General features: G+C 41.3%; 1 protein-coding gene across 1 annotated transcript; it reads right to left on the bottom strand.

Moving 5' to 3' along the window:
- Positions 1-11,928: 11,928 nt before the first annotated feature.
- On the bottom strand, positions 11,929-12,885 carry LOC146823281 (olfactory receptor 6F1-like). The gene has a single exon (XM_085606399.1). The coding sequence runs from the start codon at positions 12,883-12,885 to the stop codon at positions 11,929-11,931; it is 957 nt and encodes a 318-aa protein (XP_085462525.1).
- Positions 12,886-18,144: the final 5,259 nt, after the last annotated feature.

Below are 18,144 nucleotides of genomic sequence, written 5' to 3' on the forward strand. Positions count from 1 at the left end.
CCATGTTTGCACTGTCTGCGTGATATCCGCTTCGTCCCAAATATTCAAAATGCACCCCCTGGGTTCAGGGACTAATGTTGCCCCCGTGACCTGCGCAACTGTACGCATGACTGCTTTCCAATATTTCTGGATGTGTACGCACTGCCATATTATGTGCCAGAACGTGCCTGGCTCTCCGCACTGTCTGACGCAAAGTGGTGTGTCGGCTCTATGCAGTTTATGTAGTAGTGTCCTGGTATAATAGGTACGGTGTAGTATCTTAAGTTGTATTAATTTAAATCTGGATGAGATCGCCACTTCTCGTGGCGATGCCAGCGCGTCCTGCCAATCCGTCTCATCCAGCTCCCCCACGTCGGCCTCCCATTTAGTTTTGAGGGCTTGTGTCAGGTCTGGTTGGTTGTTTACTAGTTTTTTATATGTGAGTGAGATAGCCTTCTTTGTCATATGATCAGTAAGGAGCCTATCTTCAAGGGGTGTGGACTCTGGGAGCCTAGTGCCTTGTGGTATAAGCGCCGTAAAGGCGTGCCTTATCTGTAAGTAGCGAAACGCCTCAGTGTCTGCCATCCCATAGCTACGCTGCAACTGCTCAAACGGGACGGGGCTCCCTTTTTTCCACACATCCCCTACCTTTGAGATACCGATCAAATCCCACTGTTTGAACCCCTTCGTGTTCCGTAGCCTACCCTATCTTTCTTTTTTATTTCATCTCTCACTAAAAAGGGCTTCTTTTTGCAATGTAGGGAATAAGCACAACAACGTTTTGATAATTGAGTAATGTGAGATAATGGTATTTTGTTTATACCTGCAATGCAACTCTGTTTGTCTGTATATAATTCAGTTCTTGCTGTCATGATAAAGTCATGAAAAATGTTGTTGTTTGCCTGTCTAACTATAGAATGATGTCTTTCCAAAAAAAAGATAAACTACTTGTATGGCAATGTATTATATTGCATAAGAACAATTAATTTGCAATTTTTCATCTCTGTAGCATAGAAGATTTGGGGCACGTACGTTTACCAAGGGGTAGATGTACGATGGGATTTTGAATGTACAAACGGGTTTGTGACCTGTTCGCACATGCAAATGTCCTGTGGGCCATGTACTAACACTATTTTGCGACTCGCATATAAATTGCGACTTACAAAATAGTGTTTAGGGACTCGCTATTAGGAAGGGGTGTTCCCATCCTAATAGCGACCCCATAAGCCATGTTCAAATGTTTTGCGACCACATTTGCGGTAGCAAAACACTCGCAATTTACTGCCCTCTTCAAGAGGGTGGTAATGCAATCCCCAGGGGACCCCTTACCCTTTGAAAATGCAGAGGGAAATATTTTTTAGGGGCAAGCAGTGGTCCCAAGGACCACTTCCTGCCCTTAAAAACTGAAATGAAAACGTTTAATTTTTTTTCTTAAATGCATCCCATTTTTCTTTAAGGAAAACGGGCAGCATTTCAAAAAAAAGAACTGCTTTATTTAAAAGCAGTGGTGAAACCAGACTAATCCGAGGGAGATCCTGGGGGACGGAACCAAGGTGCGGGGCACTAGGAGCAAGCCAGCCCCCAATGTGAAATGTTTAACACAAATGAAGCTGCTCCTAACACAGTGACCGAAGGTACTCTAAATCTAAACTATGAGAGTTGGCATCTCACAGAAAGTGAAGGACTGTCCTGACACACCCCCATGTGTCATTCTTCATCATCAGCAGTCCTCGCTCTCTAGAAACTCGGTTTGGGCCTTCACCTGAAGACAGGGAGGCACTTCTAAAACTAAGTGGGGGCCCGTGATAAGTGAGTGAAGTTAAAAACCATTACAGTTACCAAATTAAATTTTAATAGAAGAGGTAGCTGTATGGTACTAACATGATGTGGACGGTGAGCATGGGGAAATTATTGCCCGTACATAGCAACAAATGTATAGTGGATGTTCACAGAATGCATTTTGTAGTAGGTTAAGCAGTGCTACAATAATGCTGCTAAAGTACTCCAAAATGTTATTCACAAACCCATCAGTGCAAACCTCCACCCTTTCATCTGCTATCTTTTCTATGGTAAGATCCTCACAGATGTAAGTTTGCCTTTTAGATGTAAATGTGGGAGGGGCTAGGAGAGTAGCTGTAAAAAAAGACATACTTAAAATTAAACAAGAGTGGTTTAGGAGTGAGCAAGCAGGATTTAGGGAAGGTTTGGGAGTGGTTTAAGGAGGAACAAAAATGTAAGCCATTGATATTCACAGACTGCACTTTCAAAGTTCCTAAAGCCCAAAAGGGATTCAAAACAGTATGGGATTACTTCTTGGAACTGGAGTAAGCCCTGCACCCAACATGACCAACCTATGCTACTGCAATGTCCTCCCTGACTTAAAATGAAACCCCATTGGAGATAGAGTTTAAATTAAATTAAATCATTTTAAATAGTTACAAATCTAAATATAATTTCTTGTTAAAAATATCTAAAATTGAGACATGATTTTATTCAATTATAAAATATCTTAACAACCTTTTTTGAATAATCCACACCAGGGTAGAAAAATAGGGCTTAATTTATTGAACAAAACGAGAACAAAATGACAAAAATCCAATATGTAGAACTTGAGATATGTATTTTTTTTAAAGACTTAGGTGAAAATAGTGCATAAAAGCACAAAGCTCCAACTGTGGTTATCTGGTCATGCTAGACTGGGACAAAGTTACAAGTTCAGGTCAACTGCGATGGAGCATGGTTGAATCAACAAAGATGTAGGGTGCAGCTAAGCGATGCGTCAGTGTTCTACACTTTATACCCACTTCTTATGTACCATGACTGGATTGGCACCATTTAGCAGGGCAAGGCTCACAAATGGCATCGTCCAGGTGTCCCTGAGACTTCAGAACAGAAGGCAAGCAGACACGCCCTTTGAGTCACTTTGGTTCTGAGTGAGAGATGCAGGTTCAGTCCTTCACACTCCCAGGCAAGAGGGCAGCAGGCAGCAGGTCAGCACAGCAAAGCAGGGTTCCAGAAGAGTGGCAGTCCTTGTAACAGTGCAGCTGTACTCTTTCCTGGCAGTGTATCCACAGGTCCCGAAATGTACTGAAGTGGTGGTGTCTGAGGTCCATTGTTTATACTGTGATGCCCTGGTTGCAGATAGTGGGAGAAGCTTCTAGACAGTGGCTTTGATGTGCTGGGAATCACCTGTGTCCCCTGCCCTGGCTCCAAGCTGGCTGGAGTGGCAATACAGGGTTGTTAGGCCTATTGTGTGGAGACAGGTGCATGTGGGGCTGTGCTTAGCTCCCCCCCCCCGTCAAGTCTGTTTAATGCTCATTAAGGCCTATCAAGTCACATCTAATCTCCCATTGTGTGTGGCTATATAGAGGGAATGCACAAGGCCCAGCTGTCACCCACCCCAAATGTCTATTCCGAGACAGGCAGAAGGCACAAAAAGGTTAAAGTAAGAAAATGACAACTTTCTCAAAGTGGTATTTTCAGACTTGTAACTTACAATCCAACTTTACCATACGTTGTGCTTTTAAATTGCAAATCCAGAGACCTCAAACTCAAAATATCCATTTGGAAATTACACTTATACAATGTAATAGGGTAATCTCAATGTTAACTTATAGGAATGAATGTAAGAGTTTTTAAATATCTGGACATGTAAAACGCCATTGGGGCTGCCTAGGTCCTACCTTAGGGGTGGCGTGTATGTATTAATAAGGACAATTTGGGCCAGAAAACAGGATTAACTTGCCAGGTGGGCAAAGCAGTTTACAACCGCACACACAGGCACTACAATGGCAGGTTTGAGACATGCTGAAAGAGTTACTAATATGGGTGTCACAATCAGTGCAGCAGGACCACTAGTAGCATTTAATTTACAGACGCTGGGCACATATGGGGCACTTTACTAGGGACTTATAAGTAAATTAAATAGGCCAATTGTGGACAAGCCAATGTTACCATGTTTTAAGTAGAGAGTACTTGTACCTTAGCACTTGTCAGCAGTGCTAAAGCATCCAGAGTAATGAAGCCAGCAAAAACGAATTCAGCGAAATTAGAGGAAGAAGGCAAAAAGTTAGGGGGTGACTGTGCAGAAATGGCCAGGCCCAGCAAACTTGCAAAATAATATATAATGTAAATTGATTTGCTTAGATAATCCAACACATATACAGGATGAGAGAGCACTTGACCATTCACTCATTTTGAGAAAGCAATTTGAAAGTGTATTAAATCTAAACGAAAGCAAGTCAACATATCCCTGCCTTCAGAATTTGTTACCATAGACAAATAGAACTGCATGCCCTTAGATGAGAAAAGCAAAGAAAGGGTAGCATTAGTGTTTTTGTTCCCTTCGAGATTGCTTCTCAAGAAATAAATTCCAAAAGAGGAACCTAATTTCCTTTGTATTATCTGTTGTATTAGATTCTGGATTGCTGAAAAACTCAACAGCTTCTACAGCTTGACTCTACTGGATACCTTTCATCGTGCTGCTTGGGGCATCACTATTGCAATTCAAATTGATCCTATTGAATAAAGGTCGAAGGTACATACACACCATTTAGATGCAGTGGGCTTGGAGAACAGATTCCATTTTAACTCCCCTCTTTCAAAGCATTTTGATCTTATGACTTTATAGCAATATAATTAATTACACAATAGATTATTTTTATTTGATTTTTGCTAAACCAAAACCCTCAGGTTTCCCTAACCTCCAACAAAGTTTTGCTATATAAGCATGCCAGGGAATATGATGAGCATGGTCAAGAGATAGGTAATCCCATAGCACCAGATGATTAAGTTTCAGCTATGGACCAAAGACAATTGACTGTGATTTAATAAAGTTGACTAGATAGTTAAGACCCAATTCCCTGCTCTCTTCATAAAGTGATGTTCAACTATTTGTACACTCCCACAATCAGCATGCCCCCATCCACCTGCTCTGTAACTCATCACAGATACACATTTGAATTTATGTAGCAAACTTATTTGTTTTAATGGTTTTTAGCTAAGTTTATTGGATAATCTAAAGACAGAGTCAACAAACCTCACAAGTTGCAGTTTTCTACTAGCTCTTTGATGAGCCCAATTCTCAGCAGCATCAAATTGTACACGAGGGTGAGAGAATGTACAAGCCCTCTCAATGTTAGTATCAAGTACAGAAAGAGAGCGTGACTTAGAAAGCCGACAGCCACAGGTCATAGAGATTAGTTTCTAAATCCACCCCAAGCATATAAGAGACAAAAGTGTCTAACAATTATTGCAAGCAATTAGCATTCCTGGACATTCAAACCACATTAATCGTCATATAGTAATATAGGGATGAAGCGGTTGCCTACTTTTGGTAAGTCTTATCCCTTTTCACCAGGTAAGATTCTATACTATTACAATACTGATTAAATAGGAGGGAAGCTACCACACATGCCTGTGTAGCATCTTTATTCATTGTAAAGGTGTTAGCGCATTCACTGTTCAAACTAATTCTTAAGCTCACAGATGCATTGGTTCTCACAAGAAGTAACAATCACCTCCTCTACACCTTGACTCAACAAGGTTGACCAGAGTTTGCAACAAGATACACAATAAAAAGTGCTGGTCGGATCCATTAAGGCAAGATGGGGTGTGCCTTGTTTCGCCAATGAGCATTTGCCAATTAGTAGGCACAGATTTTGTGATTGTTTGGCAGTGTCCAGACATTTTCTGAAACCACAGTGGGCATTTGTCAAAATGTTGTGATCTTCAACCCAGGTTTCCAATCTGTTGAGGACATAGAATTTAGGGGTGATATTGAACGGTAGCATTTAGGGTCTTCCTTTTCAATAATCGGTACAATTACTGGTTCGGACCAAGCACTAGGTGGACTACATTTGCCCATTGACTTAAAAGCATGCTTTGGAAAGTCATATCAATAGCAATGGTCCCTCAAAGGGGGAAACCCTATTTTATGATGGGAGGTTAATCTGTGTACAAACGCCTCCACTATGGCTTCTCGGGTGGGAAAATTGAGATATATATTTCAGGTTTTTGGGTCTATAAAAATGACCCCATGGTGCAGCTTCAATCATGCTTTTGAGAAGGCAAGGTTCTTAACATTTTTCTAAAAAAAAAAACAGCAAAAAATTGTGACCGGTAATCAACTACTCAATGGTCCCCAGAGCACATCTTAGCTCCATAACCCATACCCCAACCAAGCCACTCTTCTAACTATGGTAATAACATTACTTAGTTGGCTGGTTTTCCACTCCCAAATTACCACCCAATGCACTAATTTGTTTTTCAAACCAAAGCAGTATTCCATTTAACCTCCGCAAAGCTAAAGGACATTTTTAAGGCAATAACATAGAGTTTTGCCTCAGGGGGAAGCGGTAAATTTATGGGATCCTACATATGCATTATGTCAGTGTTGGTGCATGGTAGATGTCATACTGGAGCAGTTGAAGAAGGGAACAAAACAGGCTCCACTCATCGACCTCCTACTAAACAATAACTGCATCTTTAATTCACCATTACTGTTAGTCTCTGTTCTTACCCAGCATACGCTCACATTCAATTGACAAAAAGCAGCTGACTCATGAGAAGATACTTATTGTAGGTTAGCATGTCATTTGAAATTGTTACATAAATCCACCAGCACAGACAGAGACATTTCTACCACATGTAATCTCAATATTAGATGCACCAGTGAAGACTTTAGAACTTCCTCAAATTGTTTCATTTCTAACAAATCGTCCCTCCCAAGCTCACCCTGACTATTACACGCGTGTTTTACACTGATGGACAAAATCACTTTTTGTCTGGTTGAGCCTATGGCTGGCTTCATCTTTGTCTGAAGGAGTCAGAATAGGGTGTGGGGAAGGTGGTGGCTATACCAATACTCAGTTTGTCACAAAAAACACAAGGTTCATTAGTATGACTGACTGGTTCATGGGACAGAGATGAGACTTGGTTACGGGAATCATCTTGGGTAGAAGAGGCTGGGTCAAAAGCCAGAAATAAAGACTCAAATACAGCCCATTTTGTTACCCTCAGACTTTCTTCAACCGTAGCAATAGTGTTAGTCAGTCTATGATTTGTGCTTGAGGACTGAGAGATACATTTTCTTTTACCCATATTGTGCCATACCTGGGGTGGCCATCAGGAAAACTCAGCACTGGAACAAAGGGGGCAAGCCCCGGGTTCAAGGAGGTAAAGGTATTCTATAGAGGCCTAGTGAGGCCGCCTCCAAGGCCAGCTGTCAACAGGGCGTTGTGGGTCCAGTAGACTCCTCCAGGTGAATTCTCATAACATTTAATAATTATTAATGTTTAATAAAAAAAATATTATTTTGTACTTTACGTGTGAATTTATTTTTTAATTTAAACGTAATAAAAATAACTTGTATTTGATGTATTTTATTTAACCCATTTAAAGGTTTAATTAAAAATAAGGTCCTAATGCAGTGCCATTTTTTTCTTTTGTTCTAAATTTCAAATAAATATCTAAAATGGATTTATATTAATTTTTAATATGCAAATAGTTGTACTTATTGTTTTAGATAGATAAACTGTTTTAGTTTACCTATCCTTTACCAGAGGCCGGCTCCACAGCTGGGGTGGAGATCTCCCTATTGTAAAATATAAGGACAATTTAAAATTGTTTATTAAACTTTAAAATACATTAGTAACAATTTTTATAATAAATATTATTGGAAATATGTTTTATTATTTATTTTAAATGGAGAAGAAAATGAAAAATGGTACACTATTACCTTAATTTGCTTTCAATCTTTATGCAACTTAAATATATTCCATTCAAATAAAATTGCTTTCCTAAAGTTGAAAAAAAAGAAAATGTCCACACAAGGTAAAACAATGTTTATTATGCATTATTAATTATTAAGAGAGATGTATAGAATTAACTAAAAATAGTTTACTGATATGTTAATACAAATTCATGTTGCATGAATTTACAAATTCAGAAACGATTATTAAAATATTTATAAGTTAACAATGAATGTTATACTTTGATATTTTTTAAGATTACATTATATTTTTCTTTATTATAAATATTTAGTTATTTAAAAAAAAAATCCTACACATTTTTAAGTCCCTGCCTCGATTTGCATGCATGTGTGGTGCTGGAAATACTACTGTTTTATTTGGCAGTGGTAACTTATACTCATACTTTTGTGAATCTTTACATTTTTGAATAATTTTACACTCATATTTTGTGAATTGTCAAAATTTACTCACACATGTAAGTTACCTATTTTTTTTACATACAAGTACCATTGATAATCATGTGGTCGAAACCAAAACACTGAAGGTGCAGTGCAGATAGAAACAGTGAGATAGAACACATTTTGCCTTCAAGATGATACAATATTAAAAGCTATTTGAGAATTCTTGCTTACTATTGCCATCATTGTACTGCACAGAAAGTAGCAACACTGGGTTTCCCATCATCCACTGTAAGGGAAGTGATATCACTGGATGTACCATCATCCGTCTGCACAGGAGGAGGCATCATTCCTCTTCCTTCCCAGGACCTACTTAATGGCGGCTGCAGCGATGACACCATGCTGGAACGTCAAAGGCAAGCCCGTCTGTGCATGTCCATGCCTCAACCATGCCCATCCCCAGGAACCCTGATCCTCTCTCCTCCCAAGGCTACCCGCACCCCTAACCCTACACCCCACTCCATATCCTGCTGCCATGCCACAACACACAACAGCAAGGAAGTGTTCTCCTTCACTTCCTGAAAGTTTTCGACAGCACCCCACTCTATCACACAGCCCTGCACCCACCCACACAACACTCTCCACTCGCATGCATGCTCCTTAATACTCAACAAACATGCCACAGAGATCTGGGACCTGCTGCATGACAATGCCCAGGACATACTTTTCTTTACAGAAACCTGGCTGAACCCCGCATTGGCACTTGTTATCCCCACAGCCATCCTCTGGCTTCAGGATCACCAGGTAAGATAGACTTCACAAGCCAGAGGCAGAGCTGCCATCATCTTCAAGAACCACCTTCACAAACACACCATCTTCCAACATGGAAAACCTATAATTCAAATTCCACATCACAACCAACTTCACCGTAAGCGGCATTCATCTTTAGACCAACAGGATCGTGCACAAACTTCACTGACACCCCATCGCAGACTTCATTGTATCACTAGCCCTCGATGCTAGCAATTATTTCATACTCAGGGACATGAACTTCCACCTTCAAGTCCAAGCTGACCCCAATTCAAAAGTACTCGTCGAAGACTTTGGAAGCCTGAGCCTCACTCAATGAGTAAAGGGACCTTCCCACTTCTCTGGACCCCATTTATGTCACCTTTGACAACATCAGAGTTGACGACCTACACCAGTCTCCTGGACAGAGCACGTCATGGTCAAGTACAGTACTCCATCCCAGTTCAACCCAAAAGCATCACTGACAAGGACTAGAACAACATTCTCAACACCCACTGAACGGAACATCACAACATTCTCCCCAAAGTCATCAAACATGTCAACAATTGGATCACCTCTTGTGCTAACTCCCTGTCCCCCTTCAAACACAGCGATACAACAAGATCTTGACCTCAGACCAGTTGGTGCATGATGGAACTCAGACTGATGAAATACCACTGCAAGGAGCTGGAGTGTGGATGGAGAATGAGCCTGGACAATGCAGAGAGGAGCCTGGTCAAATCAGCCATAAGAGACTGCTTTCAAATGATCTCAACCACCAAACGCACCGATCTGGCAGACTGCATCGATTTCAGCACAAATAGGATCAAATACATTTTCGCCTTAGTGAAACATTTCCCCTCACTAGCCACCTCCTCTACTAGATCGCCCCATTGCAAGACTTCAGCAACTATCTTTTTCAATTATTCAGCAACAAAATCACTGCCATGTAGGGCAACTTTAACTGGCAACTGGGCCCGACAGACCAAACCAAGTGCCTCCAAGGAACTAATGCTGACCTCATGGCTCATCATGACCCCAGAAGAAACCGCCACCACCATGTAGTATATTCACTCAGGGGCCCCATCGGACTCATGACCCCACCCCACCACGCAAACTCCAGAAGACTGTAACCCATCAGTTTTATGCTCACACCAATTCTGAACACCTCCACCACTTCTGCGACCTTCCTGGATGCTTTGAAACAATCAACCTTCCTCCCATTGTTGAAGAAACCCTCTGTGGACCATTTAAAGCTAACCAAGTCATCAACAGGCACCTCACTGAATACCTCAACAACCACCAACTCCTCTATACCACTTAGTCTGGTTTTAAGCCCCACCACACCACAAAATCAGTCCTCATCGTTATCAAGGAGACACAGCAGCCCTTATCCATCTGGGCCTCTCTGCAGTGCTTGCCATAGTCTCCCACAGCATCCTCATCCAATGCCTACATGACATTGGATTCCAAGGACACACACTCCAAAGTATCAGCTCCATCCTGACTGGAAGGACCCAGTCAATCACCCTTGCATCATACACCTTGGTTTTCGATTACCTCATCTGTGGAGTTCCACAAGGATTCTCACTCAGCCAGACCCTCTTCAACACATATGTGATCCCTTTAGCCAGCATCATTCACTTTCACAACATCAACCTCCTCCCCTATGCTGATGACACACGATTCATTGTCTCCCTCATGGATAAGATGCCCAGTACTTGTATCAAGTTCAATGTCTGCATGACTGAAGCTAAACTCTGACAAGACCAAGATCATGATCTTCAGGAAGAGCACTTTATCGTGGGACTCCACCTGGTGGCCAAAAGAGCTAGTATCAACATCCGCCACCACCACCCATGCCAAGCCCCTCAGGATCATCACGGACAGCAAACTGAACATGCCCACCGAAGTCAAAACCACCATCATTTCATTCTTCCATATCTGTAAGATGCTTAGGAAATTTTCATATGGCTCTCAATTAGCAACCAGAAAGCCATCCCAGGCACTGGGGTAGCACTCTATGCTGAGATCAACAAAAGAATCACTAGAAGTTTGCAGAACATTCAGAACTTGCCAGCCTGAATGACTCTCAGCCTTAGATGCTACACTCACATCACACCACACCTGAAGGAGCTCTATTGACTAACCATACATAAACAAGCACATTTTAAACTTCTCACACAAACTTTGACGGCACTACATAACACTGGCCCTGCGTACCTCAAAAATTGCATTTGCTTTCACAAACCTTCCAGGCCCCTCTGCTCCTCCATACTCCTACTTGCACACATTTGATGAATACCCACATGCCATGCATACGTAAAACCAGATCTACCGATCGAACCTTCTCCTACATCGCTACTAAAGTGTGTAATGACCTGCCAAAACTCATAAGATCCTCCCCCTCACTTCTTGAATTCCACAAGAAGCTGAAGCCCTGTATTTGTGGGTAGTCCCACTAGGTCCTAGTTTTGGCCAGGCTCACATCTGCTCTATGTCAGCATATTCTCCTGGGCAATAGCGTGCTCTAGAAATTGGCATAACATATCATTGCCAAGAATGAGTTAACACAGGCAGGTACAATTAAGGTACAATTAAGTGGTAATCTCAGTAACAATCAGGGAAATCAGAAAACTTCCACAGTATTCCTTGGTATCCAGTCCTAGATAGTCCAGTATAAAATGACAGCATGATGAAATCTTGTATGAACACCAAATAATAGTAATTTTATTCTACTGTTATTGTGCATGAATGTGGTAGAAACTCCTAGGATTTGCTATTCAATGCCTCACCCTCGAGTCAGTAAAGCATTTTCATATTAACTGGCAGAGGATACCACGAGTCATATACAAAAATGTATTCAAGTATATCTCAGTGAAGATGGCTAATCATATTTGGTAAGTTCATGCATTTTCTTTGGAAATGACCCTTGCATAAAGTAGCTTTCATCATTTTCTAAATAATGACCTAAACATTGTACTATTTCAATTTCTTCACTTTTCCATCTATCATTTACAAGAGTTACATTTTTGTATCATTGTTATACTCTGTGTGCCTCTTCTCAGGCTATCCTTTATCTCTTTGTTTCTTAGGGTGTAAATGATAGGATTTAGCAGTGGTGTCACAATAGAAGGAAAGACAGACACAACCTTGTTGATATGCAGAGAATTTTTCCCTGTTGGCTTCACAAACATGAAGATTGTAGTCCCGTAGAATATTGTTATCACAGCGAGGTGAGAAGCACATGTGGAGAAGGCCTTCATCCTCCCTGTATTGCTGGATATTCTTAGGATTGTCAGCATGATGTACATATAGGATACAATAACAACCAGAAGGCAACCTAATATTACAACTGTAACCAGGATAAAGAAATTCAACTCAACTTCATAGGTAATGGAACAGGACAGACTCACAAGTGGAGCAAAGTCACAGTAGTAATAGTTGATCACATTAGGGCCACAAAAGTACAGTTTAGAGATCTGAGTGAGCGTTACCACTAAAGACAAAAAGCCACAAACCCAGCAGCTCAAAACAAGCTGAAGACATAGCCTATGATTCATGATGGTCGGGTAACGCAGAGGATTGCATATTGCCAGATAACGATCAAAGGCCATGGTGACGAGAAGAAAATTTTCTGTAGCACCCATAGAGAAATGGAAATAGTATTGTGAAATGCATCCTATTAAAGATATTGATTTGCTCCCAGTTAAAAGATTTGAAAGAAACTTGGGAACAGTGCTTGTAGGGTACCAGATTTCCAAGAAAGAAAACGTTCCAATGAATAAGTACATGGGTTTGTGCAGGGATAGGGTAGATTTGATGACAGCAATGATAAGAATATTTATAGAAAGCCCTAAAAAGTAGGTAATGCATACAACCACAAAGAGGAATAGTTGCAATTCTCTCTTGACTGTGAACCCAAGAAGAATGAATTGATCCACAGTAGATGTATTTCGGTTTGCCATATGTTCCCGATTCTTATACTGCAAACAAATTTAAAAGGGACATCAGAAAAGGGTCATTTGAATTACAGAAAATGCATTGTTATTTGCCAGGAGGATACATTAGCATGATTTCAAGAACAATTCAAATGGTATTAATGTGTTACGCTTCTTATTCACTAAACATTGTGGTGGGCAAAGTGTTGGGCATCATCATCAGTGAGGTTACCAGCAGAAGACAGCAATCACTGAAATGGGGGGAACATACTTGCTATTTGAAGAGCATTCTTGGAATGTGCTAGTCATCTGTGTGTATATCTGACTGAAAATTGCCATCATTTACAAATGGTGAACATTCCTGACATTGAAAGCTCCTGCAACTCTGGAGACTAGGTTTAAATCATGTTCTCTCTTAACTCGTGGAAATGTGTGGTTCCAATTTACAGAGGCATACAATAATGTATAAAGGACTACTACAGGAGTTCTACTTAGCATACTCCAAAATGCCTTTGTGAATAGACTCCACTATGTTTGCCTATTTTATTTGAGACCTGTGTTAGTCAAAATGATATAGGGCAAGAGCTATTTCTTCAGTCTGAACCTCTGAGGTGTTTTAACCAGGATAATAGCATGTGCTTTACAAATCAAGAAAGAAGCATGCAGCTAAGACGCATGACACCATTGTAAAAAAGAAACTCCTTGTATTTGAAACAAAATAGGGTGCCATTGACATGGAGCAGGACATTAGGTAACAGTTTACATTTATCACCTCACAATGCAATTTTAGAGCTCCTCTCATCAATGTCACTGCAGTTGTAAAGGAATTGGGCAAAGATTTAAAATATAGTTTAAAATGTTCGTCAGCCTCAAAATACAAATGACTGGTGTCAGGAATATCAGGCTTGTAGTGACAGCAGAGGTATCATATTTTCATAATCCTTAAGTCCCTCCCCATCTGTTGATCCTATTGTTTTAAGTCATGAGAATTCGAAGGGAGCTATTTCTCAAAGCTCCTGTGGTTAAGTCACCCAAGCTGGATGCTGCCCCTGAGGACCTTGGACCTTTTTACATCTAATTGTGACATATTGGCACAACGTGTTATTATGTTTTGAATCATGCATCTACCATGCTGAATTTATGGGCTGAATCCATTATGGTCCCAATATTCAAAAAGGGATCTATCCAGTATGTTTGATTTAGCTGGCAGATTCAAACTCTGGTTGCTTTTAAGAACAATTGACCTTGATTAAGCTTGAATACATTTATATTGTCACTTCACTGTGAACTTTCTACCCAGGTTTGATGGCGAATGTACTGAATCTTTGTTATTGGAGCCGGTGTTAAGGTAGGGATGTGTTTTAGCCCCTCATCTCAGGTCCCACCTGATTAGTATGGGGCAGGAAGTTCTAGCTGTGAGATCCAGGACAATTCTGGCTCTGCTTCATGCTGATGATGCAGTTTTGTTGGTTCACATGCATACTGGGTTGAAAATTTTGGTTTATGATTTTGTGAGGTTATGGGTGACCTCAATTTAGAGACCAATTTATCAAAATTTCAAGTAATGCCCTGTGGTCCCCATAGTATGAGGGCTCATTCATTATCTATTAAGAGTAAGGTTTTTTAGTAGAATGTGCCTAATATCCCTTTGGGTCATAGTTGATAGTACTGACTCATGGTCTCAGTGTTTCATAGGCAGATGGAAAAATGTGTGCAGTCAATTGTCCGTACCTTTTGCTGCACTTTCTTTCTGCTGGGGGATCGGGGCTATGAGGCCGGACCACAGGTCCCAGACTCTCTTGTGGCTTGCTGCAGTACATGTCAGCTGCAGTGCTAGAAGGCACTTCAAATACCATTAAGGGCTCCTGCAGCACAGGACGCCTGTACCTTTTGCTGTACTTTCTTTCTGCTGGGGGACCGGGCCAGGAGGCCGGACCACAGGTCCCAGAATCTCTTGCACCTCGCCCGTCTGCTGCCATCAAAGCCCAGAAGAGGCTGAGCTGGCCACATCCCTAAGGCCTGTTGCAGGACTCTACTGTCTTGTGTAAGCAGCCATCACAGAATAAGGTACTCTTTCTAATTCTGTCCCTGATATTTCATCCTTGAGAGTTGTGGCTAGCCGTGCTTATCTGGCTTAGTTTCTGCCAGCCTATTTATTCCTCCTTTTATTGGTCCATGTCATTCCAACCAAGCTTGTAGTATGGGCAAAAGAAAGGGTGTCTCAAGCGTCTCCAGCACGTTACCTCCTCCCTCACGTGCTAGACTATTGATAATTACCTTACTCGGGCTGTGGACATGGTTGCTAATGAAATTCGGCTGGTGGAACATCGCCTTTCACTCACAATGGAAGAGATCACTCATTTACCTATTGATCATAGCTCCTGTGTGCTGTGACCAAAGCAGAGTGTGTCATTAGCAACAAGCCCAACTGCAGCATCAGTGGGCTATGTTTTCTCCGTGGAGCTAGTTCAAAATTTGTGTGATGGTTTAGATTGCGTGGGGGCTGGGTTTCCTACACCAGGAGGGGGAACTGAGCCCAGTCCAACCAGCATGGAGGGTGGTGACCAGTTTTGTGATTCTGAGGGGGAGAGTCGCCCAAAAGCCAAGCGCAGGAGGAAAACTGCCAAATCAACTAAGTCTAGAAACTCTGCCACAACTAGCAAAATTGCCTCACACCATAAGGCTGGTGATGAAGATCTGATTGGAGGTTCAGCAGTGATAAATGCAAACATCGGGAGTAAACTGAGCTAGTGTATAGATCAGGGGTCTCCAACCGGTCGATCGCGAGCTACCGGTAGCTCTCTCACACCCTGTTAGTAGCTCGCGGCCCAACTTTAACTTTTGTACCCTATCGTCATCGTTTTGTTTGGTTTTGAGGCCTTTTGTCTATGCTTCTCTGCCTCCCTACGAACCAGCCAGTCACACTGTCTATTTGAGCCTATCCGGGGCGGGGCGGACGTTGGGCCAGCATGAGACGCCTTAGCCTGCCCACGGAGAACCACGAAGCCTGCCTTCTGCTGCCCGGAATCGCGCTATGACAGCCATGCCAAACAACTTGTTAGTGTACTGTAACCTCTAACCGTCTAACGAATATTAGTGATATATGCACATCCCTGCAAGGACTGGACAATATCACGCATGTGTGTGGCACTTGGCAGGGCTAAGCTGAGTGAATAAAAGTCTCCCGGTAAAGTCCTTTCTTCGTCCGCCGCCTGCAAGTGGCAGAGTGAGGTCTTTTTCTTACGCCTGGGATGAATCCGACAGACTCTCTGCCCACTGGAGAGCACTGGGCCAGCAACCCCCCTTTGCTTGCAAAAAAGTCATTTGTTGACACCCACGTGCGCTGTGAAAACTCTGTTGCCTTCCCCAGCAGTGGCTCTGATCGTCCTGAAGCAAGAAAGCGCAGAGGAGAGGCAGGGAACACGTTCCACAAGACTACCCCAAACAACAGGCTGAAGGAACCTGACCCCTGGCTTTTATCTAGACACGAATGCTGAAGTCCTGTCCTGGGCGGCTAAATACTTCTTTTTGTTAATTTAAAGCTCCAAGGCAAACCCTTCTCCCCTGAAACTGAAAGCCCCGGCCCAGAACTATATGGGAGCAGCCGCCAAAGTAATCATGAAGCCGTACAGGTAGGAAGTACGCTCGTCACTTTACTCCTTCTGTTATCAATGTGCTTATAAAATACATGCTCAAACACACAGCTTTAATAATAAACTTATATAAAACCGCGAGCTTCGTTACGAGGTGCACGGACATTATTTGGAAAGACACATTTCCCTTTCACAATGGTGTTTCTTCATTAACATATTTAAAAGTCAAATATTCTGGAAACAACATATTTTTCCTTCAATCATTTCTCTTGCTGATATCGCTTTACATTAAAATAAGACACCACATATGTTCGGTAAACACTATGTGAAGAATATACTTTTTAAAGAGTAAGGGATATGAAGAGTAAGGGAGTAGTGAACAGAGTAATCCTGATAATCTCGAGTTTAAAAGTGCAAACTTTTTTGTAATCGTTTCATTTCTCCCCACAATTAAAAGAACACTAATATTTTTGGGAAAAATAGGTAATTTCTGACATTCCAAACTCAAAGTGTCAGACATAATACTTTGAAATGTCACACATAAAGCCTATAAATATCCCCCATAAACAAACTGGAACCTTGGCAGCTATGGCTATGATCCTGCGTGATTTAGCAGACTTGAATGCACAATTGGCTCTACATCCCACAGCACAGGAGATGCAGCGCTTGCCACCTTTGCACAACCAGACAGGCATCAGGATTGTGGTCAAGAGGATTGTTTTTAAAGATGTCTGTGCATGGCGTTATTCAAGGCATCTAAAACGAGAGCAGTGCTTTATTTTTATTTGTTTTTTTAAATCCATTTGAAACACTGTTTTAATTTATTCAATAAATTGAAGCAGAGCTGCACAGGCATCTTTTAACTTTTAAATAACGTACCTTGCACGTTGTTCCTGGCCACAAAACTAAACCAAGAACATAATTTTGCATGTTTTTTCATTACATTTTAATGAAATAATGTGAGAATTGTAACATTAAGTTTCTGGCTCCGGATGGTGCCCAGAGAAAACTCCCAAGAGGTACTTTATTTGAAAAATAAATATCTGTAAAACTGCTTTTAAATTTTCTGATATCATGGGAGACATTTCAAATGAAGTGTTAATTTTATGGTACAATGTACATAAGGCTTAACATGTCACTTCAAATTTATTCCATTTTTAAAAAAGTACCTCACCCTTGCATTGGCCATATTTTTCCGTTGTAAATGAGGCCAATAAATTTACAGGAAGAGCTGAGCATAGGACAAGCTTAGGTCTGTGGCCCCTTCCTTGCATAAGCAAAAATTTGAAAATAATGTAAATAGTGGCACAAAACTCATTCAAAATATGATGAATGTGTTGGAAAATCACAATGTTTATTTCTCCTACAGCATTTCATATGAACAACATATTATCTCACTACATTGAGAAGCATTTTTAGAAGTAATAGCTTTTGATCATGAAACAGTCATGGTCTCCCACCACTCCTGACGACAAAGCTATAGTAATGAACTAAGTGGCAAGCCATGTGCACCATCCATGTGGAATAGGTTATTATTACGTGGAACAAATGTATAGTCTTTTAGGAGAGAATTTTGTACCATGCACACCCTAAACTCAGGCATTTCAAGGTCTCGTTCTGTGATAATGTAGACTAGAGAAAGGAGGGAAGATAAATAAAATAATTGTATTGCAGCATTTATATAGTGCTTACA

The sequence above is a fragment of the Triturus cristatus genome, chromosome 5_2, assembly GCF_964204655.1.
Source record: "Triturus cristatus chromosome 5_2, aTriCri1.1, whole genome shotgun sequence".
NCBI classification, from domain to species: domain Eukaryota; kingdom Metazoa; phylum Chordata; class Amphibia; order Caudata; family Salamandridae; genus Triturus; species Triturus cristatus.